Here is a 22,500-nt window from a genome sequence, read left to right as displayed (position 1 = left end):
CTGTTTCTTCAAACTATCGGTTCTAGCAACCATGATTCCTGTCGCCTGTGTTGGTGTTCCTTATAAATTTGGGCCTCGCCCTCAAATTTTCTCTCGTGCCCTTGCACAATCTCGTAGCTCAACTGGCAGGGACTTCCGTCTGCCAAACTCTAACTACGGTAACCCCAGGCCCTGAGGCTGTCTCCGAGCCTTCCTGCTCCCTATGAACGTGGGGGGGGGGGGGTGCCCTTCCTGGCATTGCCCTCCTTCCATTCCCACGTGGAATTTTGGTGCTCTGGGTCCCTTTCCGAGTGTTGCCTGTGCCCACTACACTATCCCAGTCCCTTGGACCTATGGCCTACTTTATCCGACTAGTCTGGAGCCCGGGGTGCCCTCTACTCAATACGCTCATTTCAACAGCCACGCTCCCGGCCGGTCAATGGACTCCTGCACCCCACAAAAAGGTTTCGTGCCTTCTTTACACGCCAACAACAAAACGACCTCATTTTGGTAAATTTGACTAACCCATTAACTAACATTACACTGACACTGGGTTCCCTTGGGTGGGATTCACTCCTCCCCACAATCATTCATTCGCACCATGCATTCCACATTCGCTCCATTCACACTTGGGCCTGCTGTCCCACATTCACTCGTACACATTATTATTTAAAAAATTTTTTTTTTCCCACATCACACTCTAACAACTGCGAACCCCAAACTATCTCGTCCAACGCCCCCCCCCCCCCATCCCCCGTCTTCCCTTATCCTAATGCACGTTCCATTTAACTCCACTGCGAAGCTACGTCTCCACTACACATTCCATGTCCGTCCGTGTCTCCCAAAATCCATTTCTAAATCTAACCTAAATTCCCACTAACTGTTCCACGGGCCCCATGAGGAACTGTTCTTGCCCCATGAGGCCAGTCTGTCTATCGCTAAACCCATTCCACTAACTAGTGCTCCTTTGCCCAAGCAGGATGTTTACCACATCCCGGCCGGGGCCGTGTACTTAGAGCGAAGCCTTTTTTTATTATTTTTTTTTTGCACCACCAGGGCGGTGGTCTGCGACTCGCTCGTTCATCCCTTCCGTTGGATGATACGTGGGGCCTTGTCGTCGCCCTGCACATCGCAACAAGCGCTCGCCTTCGAGGAGTCCGCCATGCGAGGAAACGCACGCTGCTCGCACGTAACTCGCACCGCGAGGTCCCAGTGACGTCACCCGCGCACCGAACCTGTGTGGTTTTCTGTGCAGGCCCGCACGAGCGCATCGTCCCGGGAACCCGCTCCGCGCGTTCTGCGAACAGAACACGCGGTGTGCAGCATATGGAGCTTCACACACATGCCCACATGCGGACCCGTCCGTTCCAAATTCACACAACACTCGCCATCTACATTTTAACTGTCTGCAAGGTCTTCTTGTCCCAAACGTGGAGTGTTTCTGCACCGGATTCCCTCCACGCAGACGTGCGCGCGAGGGCCGTTCGCAAAATGCCGAACGGGCCTCGCACGCTACGTCCTGCGAAGCCGGCGCGGTTGCCAAAATAACTTTATATGGCGCAGAAGGCTCGCCACACCCGTCTCCCGTCTGGATCGGTCCGTCGTCCATTTCCATGCATGCACTCATGCACGCCATGTTACTCACACCACTCGCACACCTTGACACGCACTCGGGGGCAATCACATCGGGGATTTGTGTTACTACAAGGGGTCCCGAGGTCTCTACCCTTCCCAAACTCTACATGGACCCGTATGCATCACGCACCCGCTCGACCTTGCACGGCCCGACCGGACTCACCTGGTCCCAGTCCACTTCGAGGGAGCATACCGTGTCCCCCCTGTTCCTGAGGGAGGTTACTCTGATGCTCGCCTTGGGTCTCAACACATTCCACCAGCTCGACCCCATTGTCCCTTATTATCTCTACTTGTGTGTGTCTGTTCAGTTTCATGCAATTCGTCCCCCTCTTTTGATTTCTGCGTCTCCGTCACCTCCTTTAATCCTTCCATCGTCCCCTCGTGTCCGAGTTTTTTAGTTTCCCCGATAATTGTGGTGGCGTCTCTCGTCATCCCGACTCTACCCGTCTCCATTGCGGACCGGACACTTTTTGCACCCCCCCCCCCCAGTTCAGTCGCTCCGCCACGTGGTGCTGCCATTATGCCTTCCACCTCATTCATACTCGCCTGCAGGTTCAACCCCATACTCTACATTTCCCCTCGCTGTGTTCGCATATCTCCCCTCATCTCATCCATTTTGTGCGCATTCGATTTTATTTCGTTTTTTGTTACTTGTAAATCGCTCTTCATTGCTTGCATATCACCTCTCATCAGCATTAGTATTTCCCCCAACTGGTCAAAGTTAAATGTCCCTGACGGAGCCGATCCACCAGGGGCCGGCGGGGAAATTTGCTGTTGGGGGCACCCATGCGCCGCCGCTCCCAATGCGACCTCTGGGTTCGGTTGCGGGGGATGGTCAACCTGCATGGCGTTGTCCTGGGCCACTGGTTCCTCGACCATTAAATTCGGACCCACCTGAGCCAGCTCGTCGTGGCCCGCCATGGTGCGTCTGAGAACAATTTACGCTCTTAATTTGGAGGGAATGGGGGGGGGTGAGGGGGTTGCTCCGTACACCTCTGATCCGAATCCCGTTAATTTCTCTGGGAGCGGAGGGGTTCGAACCTGCTCCTGACACCAAACTCTTGTGGGCCGGGGTTCGGTGGCGATACACGACCACTAGGTGGAGCAGTGGAGCCATCTCTCACCGAACACCCGGAATTTATAGATTGTCACCCCGGATAACTCCGGAGCAGACGGGTCCCTTATCGGACCGAAGATCGCCAATCGGTCGACCGCGTGGGATAGGGTCGATTGCCAATTTCAATTTACCTAAATACCCACGTCGTCCAAACTACCGGGGAAATTCACCCTCGGCAGGATCTGCGTGATCTGGGCCGTTACCGAGCCGGATCCGAGCCCGAGTGGAGAGTACCAGAATCCTGCCGGGCCGATTGCACGATTTCGGCAGCAATGAGGCCTCCTAGTTCCCATTCGCAGCGCGGCAAACCAATGATAGAAACACAGAACCGAGCTGATGCATTTAACAGGGGATTTATTTTACAATGGGGGGGAAGGGGAACACGTAAGAAGGCAGAGTTATCACGACTAAGCAAGGCAATGTACAATGAGCAAAAGAAAGCACTTACACAGTTTTACTTAAAGACAGGGCCCAGGGACACACACACAAGCACACACAAATACCCCAGGAAGAGATGGATGTCGTGGGTCTATCTCGGTCAAGCCGGATCGTAGTACCTGTCCGCTTTGTGCGGCCACACCGACTTCGAACCACCACGGTGGAACTCGAGTCCACGACCATGACCGTCTGCAGAGCCCTCGTCGACAACCACTCACTGGCTTTGGATGCCAGGTTGGAAATGTCTCGCACACGATGACCGGCTGCTTGACAAACGCCGCGATCTGTTTCGCGAACGCTCCTGCCATGAGCACACCGTCTCCAGCATGCTGGTCCAGACAACCACTCTTTTTTTTTTTTCCTCAGGAGGGAGGGGCTTCTTCTCCTGGCCACTCACCTCCTCATTGGTCGGACCCATCGCGCGATTCCCTGGCCGTTCTCCATTGGACAGGCCCACAGAAGGCGGGGCAACTCCCACCCTTCTGGCCGGAGTCCCGAGCGGAGACGTTTGTGGCTCCACCCACCTTCTCACCTCTGGCCATGTGAGTAATGGCGATCGTGTTGAGTCGGAAACGGGGCGGGTGAGACGCCCACTCCTTGCCGATTGGCTAAAGAGGGACGCCATGCCTATGTTGAACTCCGCCCACGCGCGCTTGCTGGCGAGCTTGCGAAGAATTCCGCGAGCAGAGTGTTGTCGTGTGAAAGTGAAAATGGGTGTTGTTGTCGTTGTGGATGTAAAAATCCTAACTATAAAAATAACTCTGCAGCGCATGAACATTTAATTCCCATTAGACTAGGGATGGGACCCTAACTAGAAACACGTACTTACCGATATAACTGATCAATAGGACCTGGCTGTTGTGCGTTCATGGCTTCCAGATAAGTAACATTATTGGATCCCTTGCACTTTTTTCTAATAATGTATCATATCTTCCAAAAAATTGTTGAAATAAAAAAATATATTTTTGTATTTCTTTGGTTTGCAGTGGAACGTACCAAAAAAGGCTGAAAAAATTACGAAATCTTAACTTATTCCACACAGAAATCCTAAAATGGCTCAGACAATATTATTGGCAACTTTTAGAACCTGTAAGAAATAATTAGATTTCAAGCACGTGATTTTTCTTTACTTTGAAATTGAACTCATCTGTGTTGATTTGCAGGTGCCTGCAATATAAAAATCACTCATTCAACCAGTTTGAATAGAGAAAAGGAGTCGTTCTGCTGTTTTGTGTCACCATATGCACTGCAATGAGCATGGAGAAAAGAAAGAAAACCAGAAAATTGTTTGAGGAAGTCGGACAAGATTGTAGCCAAGCATCTTGTGCTTTACCTCGACTCGGATTCTGCAACCGGTCCAGACAGCATCAGCCCACGTGCCATAGAAACCTGCTCTGCTGCTCTTCCTCACCTCCTCTGTTCTTTTCACCCTCTCATTTGCTCCCAATCATCAGCAAGGTTATTAAATCCATCATCGCTTCAGACATTAAATCTTTCCTCTTCTCCAATGGCTTGATTTCCGATCATCAATTGGGATTCAGACGAGGTCACTACCCTGGATATGCTACTTCTGTTCTCCCAACAATGGATGGAGATCCTCACTGTTAGACATGAAATCAGCCATCTCCCTAGACATATATCACGTGCTTTCGATATGATCTCGTTCCCTGCCCTGCTCACCAAACTCTCTTCCTATGGTATCCAAGGTAATCTCTAATCATGGCTCACAGACATTCTCTTCTGTCACAGCCAACGTGTGGCCCTTAATGCAGTTCTCTCATCCCCTCTTCCTGTCCAGGCTGGATTTCCTCAAGGCAGTGTTCTGGGCCCTGTTCTTTTTTGGTTTTCATCAATGATCTCTCTTACTCTCTGGAAAATACTCTTTATCTCCTTGCTGGTGACTCCACCCTCTCCTGTACCATCATGTCATCAATCAGATCGGCAAGCAGCAGCCTCTTCACTCTATTCAGATCTGGATAAAATCACAAGCTGGTCCCAACATGTGGAGCATGTCTTTAAATCCTGACAAATCCATCACACTCTTACTCGGTCTCTCCGAAAGGACCGTCTGGAAATCCCCCCCCCCCAATCTACTTTCTCAACAATCATCTTGAAGTCCTTTCATTCAAGCTTCTCACTATCTGCCATGGTCTTTCCTGGGAAAGCCACATTTCTAAGCTGATCTCCAAAGCCTGTTGCCGACTGGTTATCCTCCGTCGTGCAAAGTCCTTCCTCGGCACACGTGGATTCCTGATCTCATACAAAGCTTTCGCCCGCAGGCTGATGGAGTACTGCTCTCCCCTTTAGGCTGGTGCTCCTGCTTCTCATCTTTCTTGGCTTCACGCTGTGGAAACCAAGGCATTTTGGATCATTGCTATCTCCTGCGATGAGGCTGAGTCTTTTGGCCTCTCACTCTCTCACCACAGGAACGTCGGTCCTCTTTCTGTCTTCAACTATCTCTCCAGTTTCGCCCCCCCCCCCCGCCATTTGTACGCAGTGCGCGCAAGGCCTGCCAGCAACCACCTTCTGGTAAAACTACCAAAATCAAGAATCACTACTCACCTTCACTCTTTCATTCTTTTCTTTTCCTGCCTTTGGAACAAGCTTCCACACTCTTCAATCCCACTCTTTCCTCCATGTCTTCATAATAGCTGTTCACCACCACCTCTTATCTCCCCCCATCCAAAACCATGATCTTTTCTACCCCCGCTAATCCACCCCAAACCCACCTCCCTCAATTTCCCTACTTTCCTTCCTGAAAGTCCCTGCAGTGTCCATCTTGTTTACTCTGTGTACCCCATTCTTTTCCCTTCCACAGATCTCCTCATGTCTCTGTTCCACACTCTTTTTTTTTTTTATTCCTTCCCTCTCCCACCCTTCTTGGCTCCTGCTCCCCTTGTTGTATGTTCTGTGTGTTTGCTCTCATACGAGCCTTGACAGTGTATACAAAAAAAGCATGGACAATTTCAAGGCTGAAAGTCCATCTCCAGAGACCTTGATGTTCCAGTGTCTACCATAAACAATGTTATCAAGAAGTTCAAGCCCATGGCACTGTAGCCAACCTCCCTGGATGTGGCTGCAAGAGAAAATTTTATCGAAGATTGCAGCGAAGGATTGTTTGAATAGTGGAGAAAGCACCTTGATCAACTGCTAAACAGATTCAAGCTAACCTTCAGACACAAGGTATGATAGTTTCAAGTCGCACCATCCGTCGCCAACTCTATGAACGGGAGTTCTATTGTAGGAGACCCAGGAGGACCCCACTGCTGAGAGAGACAAAAGAAAGCCTGACTTGAGTTTGCCAAAACACACCTGGAAAAGCCAAAATCCTTCTGGGAGAGAATGTCCTGTGGACAGATGAGTCCAAATTAGAGCTTTTTAGTAAAGCACATAATCTCTGTTTACAAAAAACAAAAATGAAGCCTTCAAAGAAAAGATCACCTTTCCTACAATCAAATATGGAGGAGGTTTGGTGATGTTTTGCGGTTGCTGTGCTGCCTTCGGCATTGGGTGCCTTGAATGTGTGCATGGTATACAAAAGGTATACAAAAAAAAGGCATCATAAAATCAGGAGATTACCAAGTAATTTTGGAGTGCGAATGTTCAACCCAGTGTCAGAAAGCTGGGTGTTAGTCGAAGGTCAAGGGTCTTGCATCAGTACAATGACCCCAAACATACTTCAAAAAGCACCCAGGAATGGTTCAAGACAAAATGCTGGACTGTTCTGAAGTGGCCAGCAATGAGTCCAGATCGAAATCCCATTGAACACCTGTGGGGAGATTTGAAAACAGCAGTTGGGAGAAGGCACTCTTCAAATCTCAGAGACCTGGAGCAGTTTGCACAAGAAGAGTGGGCAAAACTGCCAGAAGAGAGGTGTAGGGTGCTCATTCATGGTGAGAAGAAGTGCTTGACTGCAATTATTTTGTCCAAAGCATGTGCTACCAAATATGAAGTCGAGGGTGTCAATAAATTTTTTTCAGTGGCATTTTTTATTTTATTTTAAAGGATATATCAAGTTCTGAATCAAAAACAAAGGTTTTGTAATACTAGTACGTGCCCTTAAAAAAAAAAAAATAATAAATTAATAAACCACACAGGCCGTTTCTTCGCTCTCACGTGCATGACCCGGAAGTTCGATATTATTCGCAGTTCCGATTATTCGCAATTTATTTTTAATACCCAATTATTCAATTAGCGCCAACGTATTTTACCTTTTCGCAATGTCGTGGCAAGGAAAAACAAAAAGAGAAGAGAGAGAAAAAATTTACTTCCTGGTTCGGAGCATACCAGCACTGATGTTCCCGAAATTTATACACCGTCTAATATGAAAATGATCATAACTTGGGCCATTGTGTTTATCTATAAATGCGCATAAGAAATCGAGAAATTATTAGAATACACGAAGTCATCATTATCCGGAAGCCCGTACGTTGTAACCCGTAATGGGGAACGCGGCTGTGCTTCCCTTCACCACTGGCCACGCCCACGCAACAACGTGTCTTGCCATTGGCTTGGTAAATAAATGGCCATAACTCGGGAAGCACTTGTCCGATTAATATCAAACCTTGAAAAGGCACATCCTCAGGTCCCCAGCAATATACCTGGCAAGTTTCAATTAGATCGGACCAGAGGTTGTCGAGAAACAGCGGTCACACACACACAGACACACACACAGAGATTGCTGGAATTATAGATAGATAGATTAACAGTGAAACAATGAATTGTGGAGAGATCAAACACTTTTGTCAATTTCCACTTATTTTTAAAGAACATTGTGAGTTGTTTGAAAAAAGTGCAAGGGTGCCAATATTTTTGGCCACAACGTAAATGAATAATTCATGGTGGTGTGTAGGTGGCAGTGAGGGTAAAGTGTGTATAAATAAATAATTACATGTGGTACAGGCAGGATTTAGATCTGAACTCGTATGAGTAAGGCCAGGCAGGAAAATAGAATTTCAGGAAGGGAAAAGTTAAATATATTCTATGCCAATGCCAGAAGTTTAAATAATAAGATGGAAGAACTTGAAGCCAAAGTAGATAGCGAGGAGTACGATTTCGTTGCAGTGAGTGAGACATGGTTTAAGGAGGAGAGTACCTGGAGGACAGGATTGGAAGGCTACAAGGTGTATCCGTGTGATTGGAAGGAGAGAATAGGAAGTAGTCTGGGTAAAGGACAGCATTAAATCAAGAGAAAGGGGTGACATTAAGGAAGGAATAAATATTGAGGATTCTGTGTTGGTAGAGATTATAAAAACAGATACTGGAAGGATGCTTTTATCGGGCTCTGGGTGGGAAGGAAGAGGAGGAAGGAGTACATGAAGAATTCAAAAGGGTATGTGGTAAGGGAAGAGTATTGATTATGGGGGATTTTAACTAGCCAGGGATAGATTGGGTCCAGGAACAGGGAAAGGGCAGAGCAGGTGAGGATTTCCTAGTTTTATTCCAAGATTGCTTTTTAACCCAGTTTGTAGATAAGCCCACGAGGGGTAGTGCAGTGTTTGACCTCATTTTAATTAACGATCCCAATATGGTGGAGGAGGTAGAGGTTGGGGAGCATTTCGGAGCAAGTGACCATAACATTGTGTGTGCAAAGATTATTTTGAGGGTTAGAGTTCAGGATAGTAGGGTAAGGCTATTAGATTTCAGGAAGGCAAACTTTGAGGGTCGAACAACAGGACAATCAGCATCAAAAAATGGGAAACCTTCAAGGACCAAATGTGTAGAGTGTAGAGTAAGTACATTCCAATGAGGTGTAAAACTAGAAGTAGAAAGAGACCATGGTGATTTAGCAGTGAGATAAGGAATGCTATTAAGGAGAAGCAAAAGGCATTTATGAGGTTTAAAATATGACTGTAGTTAGATTTATATAATTATCGGAGTAAACAGAGGCAAGTGAAGAAAATAACTTGACAAGCCAAAAGAGAGTATGAGAAGGACATGGCTAAGAATATTAAACATAATAGCAAGGCTTTCTTCAAGTATGTCATGGGAAAAGAACAGGTTAGGACCAGTGTGGGTCCATTGAGGAATAGCACCAGGTGAGTGGTTAGTGATGAAAGTGACATGGCAGGCTTATTAAACAGGTATTTTTCTTCAACTTTTACACAATAACAGTCAGGAGATTTGCCAAAAGCTGAGAGTATCTATCGAAGAGGTGAGGAAGGGCTTTTACTGAAGATCCAGGTTGGAGTGGAGGAAGTAAAGGAACAGCTAGGTAATCTTAGAGTAGATAAGGCTCCGAGTCCAGATAATATGCAACCGAGAGTATTGAGAGAGGTGGCTGAGCAGGTAAGCGAGATGTTAACGGATATTTTCAATAGCTTACTGGAGTCAGGACTGGTACCGGAGGATTGGAGAGTAGCAAATGTAACACCATTATTTAAGAAAGGATCCAGAGAAGAATTGGGAAACTATAGATCTGTTAGTTTGACTTCAGTTGTTGGGAAGGTGTTGTTGACATTGATTAAAGACCGGATGAGGAACCATTTAAACAAATACAAACTAATTAAAGGTAGTCAGCATGGGTTGACCAAAGCTTGTTCCTGTTTAACAAATCTTTTAGAGTTCTCTGAATCAGTGTCTGATTGGGTGGATGAGGGAAATGCAGTGGACATAGTATATCTAGACTTTAAGAAGACATTTGATAAGGTACCACATCGGAGGTTGTTAGCTAAAGTGAGGGCTTGTGGAGTGGCTGGTCAGGTAGCTAATTGGATTGCAAACTGGCTTGGTGATTGGAAGCAAAGAGTGGCTGTGAGTGAGAGGATGTCTTTCTGGGAGGATGTAAATAGCAGGGTACCTCAGGGATCAGTACTCAGACCATTGCTATTCAATATTTACATCAACGATTTGGATAATGGGGTAAAGAGTAAGCTTTCCAAATTTGCGGATGACACAAAGCTTGGAGGTAAGGTAGATAGCAGAGGGGGTGGTGAACAGATACAAGATTTTATTATTGAAAGACATTATTTTATTATTGAAATTTTATTATTGAAATACAAGTATTTATACTTGTATGGATTGGGCAAAAGATTGGCAGAAGGAATTTAACCTGAGCAAGTGTAAGGTGTTGGGGATGGTAAAGAACAATGAAAATAGAGATTACAGGATGCAAGGGGTAATTTTGGACTGTCACACAGGAGAAGGATCTGGAGGTGGTAATATATACGGGAGGTAAGCAGGCAGCACAGTGCCAGGCAGCTACAGGTGAAGCAAATAGGGTTTTAGGCTGTATAAGGAGGGGGATCAATGATAAATCAAAAGAGGTTGTGTTAACATTGTACAGGAAACTAGTGAGGCCACATCCGGAATATTGTGTGCAGTTTTGGTCACCACAGTTCTGGAAGGACATAGATGCCATGGAGAAGGTTCAGCATCAGGCTACTAAATTGATTCCGGGCCGAGCTCGACTCAGCTATGAGGAGTGGTTGAAGGAGACAGGGCTTTATTCACGAGAAAGGAGGCAGTTGTGAGGAGGTATGATAGAGATGTTTAAGATAATGAAAGGTATAGATAAAATAAGTGCAGATTAATTATTCAACAGAGTAGACAGTGACAGAACCAGGGGCCATAGCCTGAGAGTAAAGAAGAGGAACGTTAAGATGGTAGTTTGGCAGGGGACTTTCACTCAGAGAGCAGTTAATGCATGGAATGGTCTCCCTGGAAAGGTAGTGGCAGCAGAAAAAGGAGATAAGTTTAAATTGGAATTAGATCGGTACCTGGAAGTTATGGAGATAGAGGGGTAATGGGGATGTTGATAAGACTTTTAGGTAGTTTGAGTATTGATGGGTGATTGTGTACGGAGTGCTGTTGGTGGGGGTCTTGTTGAGGGGGGTTGTGTGGTTGATGTGTGTTTTCAACCAAGCCCATGGCCCCTCTTAGAGGGGAAGAAAAAAAATAAAAATACAATTACAACAAAAAATAAATACAAAAAACAAAAAAAAATTTAATACAATTTTTTTTTTCATTAATTAAAATGATCTTGGGTTGGTGTGGTGTTCACACAGGCCTGACGGGCTCATTGGTCTCCACCTGTGTTGGATTTCCTTGTTGTACATTTGTCATGTAGATAGTAAATATATTTGAAATATTCAGATATGTATTGGTAGTGAAGATCAGATAGTAAAGTGTAAAAAAATAAAGAAATGGTTCCTCAAAGCAAGCATATACTGTGCAAATCTTTCCCCGAAATGTTTTTTGCAAAGAGTCCAAATTTTCTCCGATCCCAAAATCATTTGATCTGTCTCATGCCCAGATTTTACATGCATGTGGTGAAATATGAAAGTAATGCATCCAGCTATTTTTAAGTAGAGGATAACAGACACCCGACAAAAACTAGAAATCCCCATCTTGTCCAACGCCCGGTTGGAGTCCATAAAGGGAATCGATCTATGAATACTGCCATAAAGAGCGTTCAAAAACAGAGATCGTTAACTTTGTCGGAAACGTATGGATTGGTCAGCAAAACATTGTTATGTTCTTTGCTGTAAAAACAATTGGGATTGGAATTGTTATGGCAAGCTCAGGAATTGAGACTATGTGCTACTTCCAACTTGAGCAAAGTCGATGGCGTGTCGTCGCAAATCCCAATGCATCCCACCGAAAGTAATGTTGAAGGATTGCAAAAGGTTCCACCAAGAAATGACCAAATAAATTCTGAGGTAAACATTTTTTTTCTGTATTGACCGCTTCGACATGAAGTCACCATCCCTGGGAGCATGGACCTGGGGTCAAATCCAAAAAGTTATGACATATTTCACGTCCCCAGATTTTGATTGCATATACAAAGTTTCATTTTAAAATGTGCCTGTAATTGTATTTTTAGCCCTCAGGGTGTGGGCCCAAAAATGACACTGCTCTCTCATCTTTTTGCCAAGTGGTGATTATAACTACCAAGTTTGGTGAATTTCTGCACAACCGTTTAGGAGTAGATAGCATGACGGACAAAGTCCCCCCCCCAAAAAAAAGTGTGGAAGTGTCTACATGGCATTACCATGGACCACTACTCAAAAGGGATAGTGTGTCATGCTCACATGAATTTTTAAAGTTTTTATTGCAACACCACTCTTCGCTGCTGTGAAAGTTTTCAGCTGTCAGTGCATATGACGTCTTGTTTATACCACCCATTGATGAGTTTCATCGAGAGCAGGGGTAGTGAGGGGAATAAGGGAAAACATCATTACACGCTGGACAAAAGTGCCAATTTTTTTTTTGTGGTTTCCGATGGACTTGCTTAATAAAAAAATCCCATGCTCCAAAAAATCTGACTATTTTTATGTGATTATGGGTCAAAATCCAAGATGGCGGCCGAAAAATTAAAAAAATCCATAAATAATTATAACTTCGCTAATATTGGTCGTAAAAATATGTGTAAACTATCTATTTGTAGGTAATGATGCCCAGGGAGTCGATTGGAACCATCAGATTTGGGATTAGATCATCAGGAACTAAGATGATGGTCACATGTAGAAACTTGAGGGGGAGCACTCGGTAGAGTGCAAAACCTCCGCTGCCAATACTGCTAGGTCACTCAAGTGAACCTGATATCCTATTCATTCAATTTGACGTCAACAGTGCTCACAGAGTTATAGTTTGCAACTTTCCCTTTTACTTTTAACTTTTACATACTCAATTCATTTGTCATAACTAGATTCCTTGAGACAGAAATTGATTTTACGTGGGTATATCCACCTGAAGTTCCAAAATCAGCCGCAATTATAATTTTGGCATGCTTTTTGTTGGAAATCACTTATAACATGTATAAATGCAAAAAAACAAAATCGAAATTTTGTTGAAAAAAAAGTTACAAAAATTTTTTTTCCCATAACAAATTTTTTTTTAGGGGGGGGGGTGGAAATCACTTATAACATGTATAAATGTAAAAAAAAATCGAAGTTTTGTTGAAAAAAAGTTGCAAAATTTTTTTTTGGGCGGGGGGGGGGGGGTTGGAAATCACTTAAAACATGTAGAAATTCAAATATTTTTTCTAAATGGCTGCTATGGCGGCCATATTGGACTTTGAACCAAGTCCAAAATCTAATGGCATGATCCTTGGTCCATACCTAATCCCGCCACCAAGTTTCATTGAAATCCGTGGAGGAGTTTTTCCGTAATACTGTTCACAAACAAACAAACAAACAAACAGAAAGGGGTGAAAACAGTAACCTCCGATCTTCGATGGCGGAGGTTAAAAATATGGGTCGCTCGATACGAACATTGACGTTTCGCGAGACACATTTGTTATATGAGACATACTTTGCTGGATACATATTTCAATAAAAACTGAACCATTATATCATGTACATGTGTATATGATGTGCACTAATGAACACAAGCAAGTTGGTTCTTTTCGCAATTGCAGCTACACAGGTCAGTACAGTTCAGCCCAGATTTGATACATTTGCAGATGCGACAACCATGCTCGGATTTACAGCCACATTTGATAAGTTCAGTGCAAGCTTTTGCAGCTTCTGGTATTGTCATCCAAATTGGTTCCCATTGGTCAGCCTGTAGACTCCATCCAAACGCTTCAGGTGACGGTATGATAACGTGGGCCTGCCGACTTGCTGACCAAATTCCAGCCTGAAGGATAACTCTCTTGACATGTTGTACCAGTGCATCCTGCAACAAAGTAGTATGTACATTGCTATAAGACAAACTGATTGGGTATACACTAAATTTCAATCGTGCTTTTTAATTGAAGCATTCTGCTTAATACCCTTAGTACTAAGTACCTTAGTTGGTGGAATATTTTCAAGAGGTCTGCTTTTCTTGGAGAACAACTCCCGCCTCGCATCGTTTATGTCGGCGTCATTGCTTGTTTTGTCTCAACATTTCCTTTCTTCTTGCAGTTGTGAACCAAGAGCTGTGTGAGTGTCAGGCATGCTTGGGAGTCATTTACTGAACCTGCTAAATTTGGGCCATTGATGAGCATGGACATTAACAATCTTGTACTGGGCGTAATCTTCTACTAACATCCAGGGTTGAATTCGCCACTGAATGCTATCATTTCTTTCAGGATTTCCTCCCTAAATATCTTGGCAACTCTGGCAAACAACCTTGCTTCTTCGTCATAATCATGGAACAAGAAAGCGTCTTTGAGTAGTTGCTGAATGCCTGCTGGGAATGCCAGGATTATGTTTTTTTTCCATCAGATTGCTCACCTAGTCCTAGCTGGGCGAAGTGATTGAAGAGTTTTTCTTTTAACAGGGTTTTATTGATGGTGGCATCAATGCCACAGTCCCCAAGTCTTTTCTCAAACATGTGTATGTTTTACAGTTTCTCCTCAGCAGATTCCTCCATGTACGTTACAAGTTCAACAAATACTCTTGAATTGATCATTTTGGCTCGTTGATTCAGCTCACGTTGGTCGGCCCTTGTTGGACTATTCTGTCGCCTGTAACAACGATATATAATGTCTGACAAAGTACCGAAATGACTATGGTAATGAACTTGGGTTCATTTGAGACCAGATCCCCACATAGTATTTTTGCAAGTTATTTGCCATCTTGCATTTCGGTGGCCATTAACTTTAAATTGTACTTTGCACATTTAGTTGCATATTCATGCAGTTTTCTGGGGCCACTCTCATCACAGAATAAACAAATGTCCTTGCTTGATCCCATTGACTGTCGCTTTGATCGCTGGGATGTGCTAGTACCTGGAGCTTTTTCATCATCTTGTTGTTTACGTTTTTTATTCAGCTCTCGTTCAAGTTTACTTTTATGAAACTTTTGGTGGCATGCCCGATGCCAAGAAGCGTTGTTTTCTGCAAAACATTCTGCGGTGCCATGTTCGCCAAAATCAACATCGACCGGCAATGCACCTATCTCTTCGAACTCTCTGACATTGTCAAGAAAGTCCTTATAGACGTCGTCAGCATTGCGGTTCTGTCTGTTCTTTGGACATGAAAGAGGTGAAGTGTATCTACTGTTCTGGCAAATGGCACAAATTGTCCAGTCCAAGGTGTGATGTTTCACTGAACAGTAGATTCAGGGCTGTTTACAACCTGTAACAAAGAAAATAAACATTATCCAACCGCCGCATAATATACAATTACTTCCAGATGAATCTTCTATGAGGGCATTAGACAAAGTGAAATATGCATCATCAAATTATCAATTTGCCTACAAATAAACACATGATATAGGAAAGTTGATAGTCAACATGTACACAACTTATTTGAGCGCAACAAAAAAGTCATTAAAACATGTAACGCGAACCGTCAATTTTCATATCGAGCGACCCATATTTTTTCTACATGTGACCATTATCATAGTTCCTGATGATCTAATCCCAAATCTGATGGTTCCAATCGACTCCTTTGGCATCATTATCCCTCAAATAGATAGTTTACACATTTTTACGACCAATATTAGCGGTTATAATTATTTATCGTTTTTTTTTTTTTTCGGCCGCCATCTTGGATTTTGACCCATAATCATGGTCCGATATTTTGGAGCATGGGATTTTTTTTTATTAAGTATTTCCATAGGTAGCCACAAATATTTTTTGGCACTTTTGTCCAGCTTATAACGATATTGCCCCACTATGGAGCTAATTCCCCTCACTAGGGTTCTCAACACGGGGGGTAAAAAGTTTCAGCCACCCAAAGACCAACCCCGTATCTCTGAGTCCTCATCCCACTTTCATCCATCTTTCTTTATAAGCCAGTGTTTTTGTCTCCAGCAATAAAAATGAAAGCGTGAACCACATTTGCGATGTGCTTTGAGTGTCATGGCACCTCTATTGGTGGTGATGGTCACAAAAAAGACAAAACAGGTGAAACTTTCCCATTGAATTACATGGTCCTATGTCCTATCTATTCTATCCTCTGATTTGTGATTGATGCAGAATTAAAGTGAACTTGAACTGCTTTAAAAATTACTACTACAAGTTTTTTGGGCAGGTAATGGGGTGAGCAATGCTGTTCCAGGTGGGTAATGGAAGTAAGTGGGTTGAGCACCCCCGATAAGAGAAATGAAACCAAAACTATGGTAACGGCCATGCAGCATGTCCAAAGTGTGGCAAAATTGATCAGTCATCCAGGTGAACATTCTCGAATCTTATGAACAACATTGCCCGTGGAACCAATGGGTTGACCTGTTTCATGTTCCCATCTGTACTGATTGATGCCTTGTGATGTTCAGAGCCCTGGTTGCCCGAGCTGGATTTAATAACACCATCACATTCGTAATTTGTTCGGCTGCTTCTTGCTGACATATCCGACAGCCCTATTTCACTTGCAAGGAAATAATTAATTTTCATCCAATAAGATAGCTCGCAAAATTGTTTTTTTTTTTTGTTTTTTTTTCTTTTTCTTTTTCTATGTTTAACGCTGTTGGATGCATCAACATGTACATCATATTGAAGCTTCAAATTAATATTGTTTTTTTAAAAATTCAATCTCATGGTCTATGCACCATGCTGCAAGCAATTTGCCCTTCTGCTACCAGATTAGGGTGATCTTGTATTGCCAATATCATCGCTTTTTCTTTGGTTTGTGATGATTATCACATGTAGAGGACAGGATATTGTGTTTGGATTTTGAGTTTGGAGCTTGAATGTAGAAAATGAGATAAATATTTATCTTGCATTTAATTCTGAAAAAGATCTGGATATGTAGCTTGTGCATTATCATATATATCGGATATCCATGATTTCATGAGATACTTGCTCACTGGCCATCTGTACAAATGGAGGATGAGCAAATTTGTGGATGTGTATTCACCACTACTCCAAACCAAACATGAAGTTAAAGAATCTTTCGGTATTCTGGTTGATAAAACATTTATAAAAGGTTCATGGTATTCTGGTTACACCCCTCCCCCACCACCACCACCACCTCCTACTGCCCTGCCTAAAGCTGTTTATTCCACTAGCACAAAATCCTCTTATTTGTCAAAAGCGAAAGCAGTATCGATCTTGGGGAACATTTTCATTGACATTGTGCAATATATATTGGCCTCAAAAAAAAAAACCACACACACACATACCTTGTCTGGAGGGTAAAATGAGGGATAGCTTAGAATAGTTAACCTCACCCTAAAGTAGCTTTAAAACTTTCCTCCCCATACTAACCAATAATCATTGAGTCAGTGCAAAGCCAATATATAGGCCAAGAATGTGCCCTTATATGAACATCTGGTGGCACTGTGTGCATCCTGAAGATACCGAGTGGGGACAAAGCATGGAGAGGGCAGAGGGGGTGCAAGACCAGAAATGAGGTGGAAGAAGACAGAAACCACCGACCTGTCAAAGATGGGCCCATTGACTCTGCTTCATCGTGATAGATCATGATCATCATCGTGATAGACCATTGATCATGAAAGCCTTGGTTTCCATGGAGTCAACATGTGTCAGTGGAGCCAGCCCAGAGGGGAGAGCAGTACTCCAAGCTACGGATGAAAACCTCAGGTGGGTAAGAGCTCAGGTGTGCCAAGGAAAGACTTTGCACAATGGGGGATGCCCAGTTGGCATCTGGCTTTGGCTTTGGAGGCCAACTTTGAAATGTGGCTTGCCCAAGAGAGATCATGGCAGAGTGAGTGAGGGAGAGTGGGATTTCTCATGATTTCTCAGGCTTAAAAGACTTATTCCAAATGTTTGACCAGTTTGTGATTTTTGTCAAGGACTGAGGAGAGGGAAGAAGCTGCTGTGGAAGGACTTTGCTGTCAGGCACAATATGTCAAAAGGATGAGGGACGTCATGGTCGAGTGGAGTTATCAGCCAAGATATGAATGGGATTTTCTAGTCAGAGATCATTGAAGATTAGGAATAGGATGGGGCGGAGGACACTGCCTTGGGTACTCCAGCCTTGATGGGAAGAGGAAGAGGAGGAAGAGAAGAAAGGGTTCTGTTGAGAGCCACACAGCAACGAGAGTTGAAGAAATCTAATCCAGGAGTGGAGTTGGCCTTTGATTCTATAGGCACAGTTTGGAGAGCAAGGCAGAATACCAGGCTGTATCGAAAGCTTGAGATTTGTCCAGACAGCCCAGATCTCATATCTAATATTAATGGCCTCAATCCATTGTTGGGAGTGTATAAGCAGCATGTTTAAGGAAGAGTGACCAGGTCACTCAATTTTGTGTATGCTTCCAAATCTTGTCCCCAACCCCTCAATATTGGTAACCATCTTTCCTGTTGTGCCCAACTGCTCCTGGACTCTGCAAAGAACATTCTTTCAACCCTCGACTCTGGCTCTGCTACTGGATCAGCCAGCATCAGCACATGTCCTAAAAAACCTCTTCTGCTGCTCTTGCACATCCGCAATCTGCTCTTTTCACCCAAAATCATTTGTGCTCGGTCATTTTCCATTTGCTTGGAAATCCACCATCACTGCATAACATTAAAAGGGACCACTGCAACTGTAGCTTATCAGGACCCAGTCGTAATGTTGTGACCAAAATTTGGGAGCATTCTGATTGGTGGGTCGGGCGAAGATGATTTTTGAAGGCTGATACGATTTGAAGGATGATATGAAGTCTGACATTTTGACCTGTTTGAAGTCACATAACCGGAATGAGCTTTGCAATCCCTGTTACCAGTCAGTAACAGAATGTTGCTTTCAAATTTCAGCCGGATCGGCCTGGCGGATTGGAAATAGAAGTTAAATGTACTAAAGTACTAAAGAAATGTACTAAAGCTTGTTTATGAGAATTGAGATACCCCCCCCCCCAAAAAAAATTATGTATTTGCTTTCTTTTCTGAAACCACACACAATTTCGTTGAAACTTGACCACAACCTTTATCACCCACGATGTTCCAGTTTGTTCATGGCGTTAAAAAAAATATACGTCCATAGGTGTTTACTTTCTTCTCCGTTACATATTTTGTGGGTCATCCATGCCGACCAGTAGTTCCCTGGTTCTTAACCAGCCACTACCAGGTGTATTGCCTTTGTTGTTTTTTTGTGGTATTATCCATCCATTTCTGGAAGCTTTACTGAGGGCAGGTCTTTTCTTCTGAAGCAGCACCTTGGCAATATTGCATTTGCAGTCTTGCTCTTGCCTCCCCAGGGGTTATTATCGGAGCAGGAATTTGTAACTTGGCTTGCCTTCTTCTCATGATAACACAATTGCCTTCTGTTACTAAAGACACCGAGGGATCTTGATGTCCATCAGCTATTGATGCCAGCAGACAGGTCTTTTTGTGAATCAAATTTTCCATTTTGTAGACTTTCTAACATTGAGCAATGAGAAAGATCTGCCATTTGGTGGGTTAAAAAAATTGCTTCATCATGAGTTTTTCTACTGAACTTGACAAATAATCCTATAATTCCCATTTGATATGTATTACTAATATATAGTGGAAGGACAGGTTTGATTGTGTGCAGAGTAAGCAAGAGCAACAGAACAGAATCTGATCATGTGGACACTGATATCTTCTGCTTTCTTGTGAAGCAGAAAGTGTGAAGTGATGTCACCAGTGTGAAAAGTTGAGGCTTAACACAACTTTCTCTACCTTCTTGGGTGGAGACATGGTGTAATGAGTAGAGGACACATGATTTGGAGGCATCAACAGAGTTGAGGCATTCTTCTTTGTCTCGAGCAGGGTTTGATGTAGTGAGGTGATGGAGGGGGAGCATACCAGAGATGACCTTGACTATGCACCTCTCGGACTTTTAAAGGGGAGATTGGATAGTTCAGCCTCGAGTTTGGTGAGATGATGATTTTTGGTTTTCTTAAGAAATTTATACAAACTTGTTGAAAGGCTTGTGTAGCTTAGTTGTCTTTGGCTGGATTCGCTTTTCATGTTGACTTGGAACGGCGCTTGGTGGAGCCTTTCATTTTTGACCCCATCTCTCAATGGTGAAGAATCATTTCGAAAACTTAAAGCATTCTCGTATCTGGATCCGGATTCGGATCTTCACTGAAATCTAATCAATTCGTCCTTGTCACACTCAACGTGTCCTCTAAGTTTCGTCCGAATCCGTCCGTAATTTTTTGAGATATCTTGCTTTTCAGTTTATAGTTTATAGCCCGTCACTCGGTGAAAATCGCATAAAAATTCTCGTATCGGGATCTTCACCAAAATCCAATCAAATCTTGTCATACACCTAACCTGTCCGCGAAGTTTTGTTATCCATCTACAACTTTTTGAGTTCCTGTTCAGAGACAGACAGACAAACAAACATAACCTCTGTCCACCTTTGGTGTCGGAGGTGAAATGGAAGCTTCTTGACCATCTTTGCTTCGCCACATAATTCATTGTATTGGGGCCGAGAATATGGATAGGATGTCCACAGATGGGATTGGATAAACCGGTGCATCAGAAAGATTAGGAAATCCTAAATTAGGATTAGGAATGGCATTGAGCCATTCATTACAAACTGTCATGGCTGCAATTGATTTGTAAGTTGGCCTCTTCAACATCCCGAGATCACATATAATTGCTGGGGTTTTTTCATGGCCAGGTAATCCAGCATCGTTCCTACCCTCTTGTCACCCTTGTCCATGCCCAGGAAGAGGTGCGACAGGTGATGGCTCAGGAATCTGTGCAGTATTATTTCACCCTAGCACAGCCTCCTATGGCTATATCGGGTCAGACGGTCCAAGGCAGCACGCAGCAGCAGAATGCGGCACAAGGTGTGCAGACTGCGCAGGCCGTTCAAACTGTACAGGCTGCCACACAGCAGGGCCAGACTGCAGCAACGCCGGTAACAGTGTCTTCATCCATCCAGCCAGGCATAGTCATTGCGCAGGCACAGCAGGGACAGGTCTGTTTGTTTCTCCATCTCTTTGAATTATATTCTGCTGAGTATCATACAAGTGAGTTGTTGATTTACCATTTATTTAAATTTATCCGTTTCTTCTTCCTCCCCAGGTGTCTGATGGGCAAACCATGCAAATTTTGGCTCCACAGGGTGCGGGGGGTTCTGTCGCCGGAGCTGGGCAAACCATGCAGGTGATGCAACAGATTATCACGAACACCGGCGAGATTCAGCACGTCCCGGTGAGGATACTTCACCCACTCATCCCTCAATGATTAACCTTCGCTGATTGATCAGTTTGATTATGCAAGCCAATACCAAGGCCGATCAGTCGAATTTGGATGTGGTGTGGTTTGTAGCCGATGTGTGTAACATGTGATCGGAATTCCTCATGGGTTTGCTCCACTCCTTACTTTTGGATTTTGTGTTTGCAATTGCATAGTTTTAAGGTGTTTTTTGATGTTATTTGTCTTGCCAAAGCATATGTTGTGATTCATAATTGGCCCAAGTTTACTTTTTCTCATTGTAATTCAATTTTTCCCTTTGCATCCTCGAATGAAAAATTGACACACACACCATGTGCCCCCAAAATATTGCAAGTTTGTGGCCTATAACCTGCTTCTCCTCAGTTACATTTTGTCCATTTGAAATCGATAAATTTCTTATTTCATACTTTTTATTTGTCTTGCAGAGAAAAGGTAAGAAGATTGAAAAATAAAATTGACAAAAAGCAAATGTGAAAAGCTGGGACTTTGAGAGATGTATAAACTAGCTGACAAGGTTGCATGAATTATGATCAGAAGAATGCTGAATCGCCGGAAATCTTATTCCTCGTGCGAGGAACCACCATGTGTTTCGCATTGTTGGATAATCTATTTCTTTCAATGGGTGTAAGGTGTGATTAATTACGTCAGACATGTTGGTGGGAACCAGTTTATTTGGCTTCCAAGGTTATTGATAAAATGTTAATATCCAAACGTCTGTGTACTGGGAGTCAGTGAAGTGTTTTGAGGATTTTAGTGATGTGATGAGTCTGGATGCCTTGTTCTGAGAGAGTTTTTCAAAATTTCTGCACTATCTTGCCTCATGGTAGAACGAGATGACAGAACGGAATAAGGGTGTGAGAGAAGAATCGGGTTAGCCTGCTAACAGTGATTTGCATTAATCCTGTGCATTGTTTAGAGCATGAACCAGGGTTTGTATAATCCATCGGGGATTTTTTATTTTCATTTATTTTTCTTTCTTTCATCAATGCATGCAATGTCGGAAAGAGTTGGATCGAGTGACACTGAGATTCAAAACTATGGAAGCAGAGATCGGGCATTGATCCCCAAGTGATGTTCCCAGTTCACGAAGTCTTAGGGCGACCAATCTCAGATCTTGTGAAATGCCAATTAATGAAACGGAGATGTCGGAGTAGAAAATTGTTATAACGTTGAGAATCGGACGTTAGACTTAACTTACGAGAATCGAGGGCGAGCTTGTTTATCTGGGATTTGTAGAGGTGGAGAACAATTTCAGAATTTTGTGGTTTGAGGAAAAATAAAGATGGCCATTTATTGGTTCTACCAGTCTGAAGGGATACATTGGTAGCGTGGATAGCTGAAACCAATCTTCTCATTGA

General features: G+C 43.6%; 1 protein-coding gene across 5 annotated transcripts in view; it reads left to right on the top strand.

Annotated features, from left to right (window-relative positions):
* LOC147017254 (nuclear transcription factor Y subunit gamma-like) overlaps positions 1 to 22,500 on the top strand; it is an 85,573-nt gene that overhangs the window by 43,688 nt on the left and 19,385 nt on the right. For all 5 annotated transcript variants that reach the window (XM_085846715.1, XM_085846714.1, XM_085846717.1 and 2 more), the window contains exons 6-7: positions 20,628 to 20,882; positions 20,990 to 21,118. In XM_085846715.1, coding sequence (XP_085702841.1) covers positions 20,628 to 20,882; positions 20,990 to 21,118 — 384 coding nt within the window. The remainder of the gene's footprint in view (positions 1 to 20,627; positions 20,883 to 20,989; positions 21,119 to 22,500) is intronic.

This window comes from Eptatretus burgeri, chromosome 11 (genome assembly GCF_056783735.1).
Source record: "Eptatretus burgeri isolate ZD-2024b chromosome 11, Ebu_testis_v1, whole genome shotgun sequence".
NCBI classification, from domain to species: Eukaryota; Metazoa; Chordata; class Myxini; order Myxiniformes; family Myxinidae; genus Eptatretus; species Eptatretus burgeri.
This window is presented reverse-complemented; position numbering and strand designations above follow the sequence as displayed.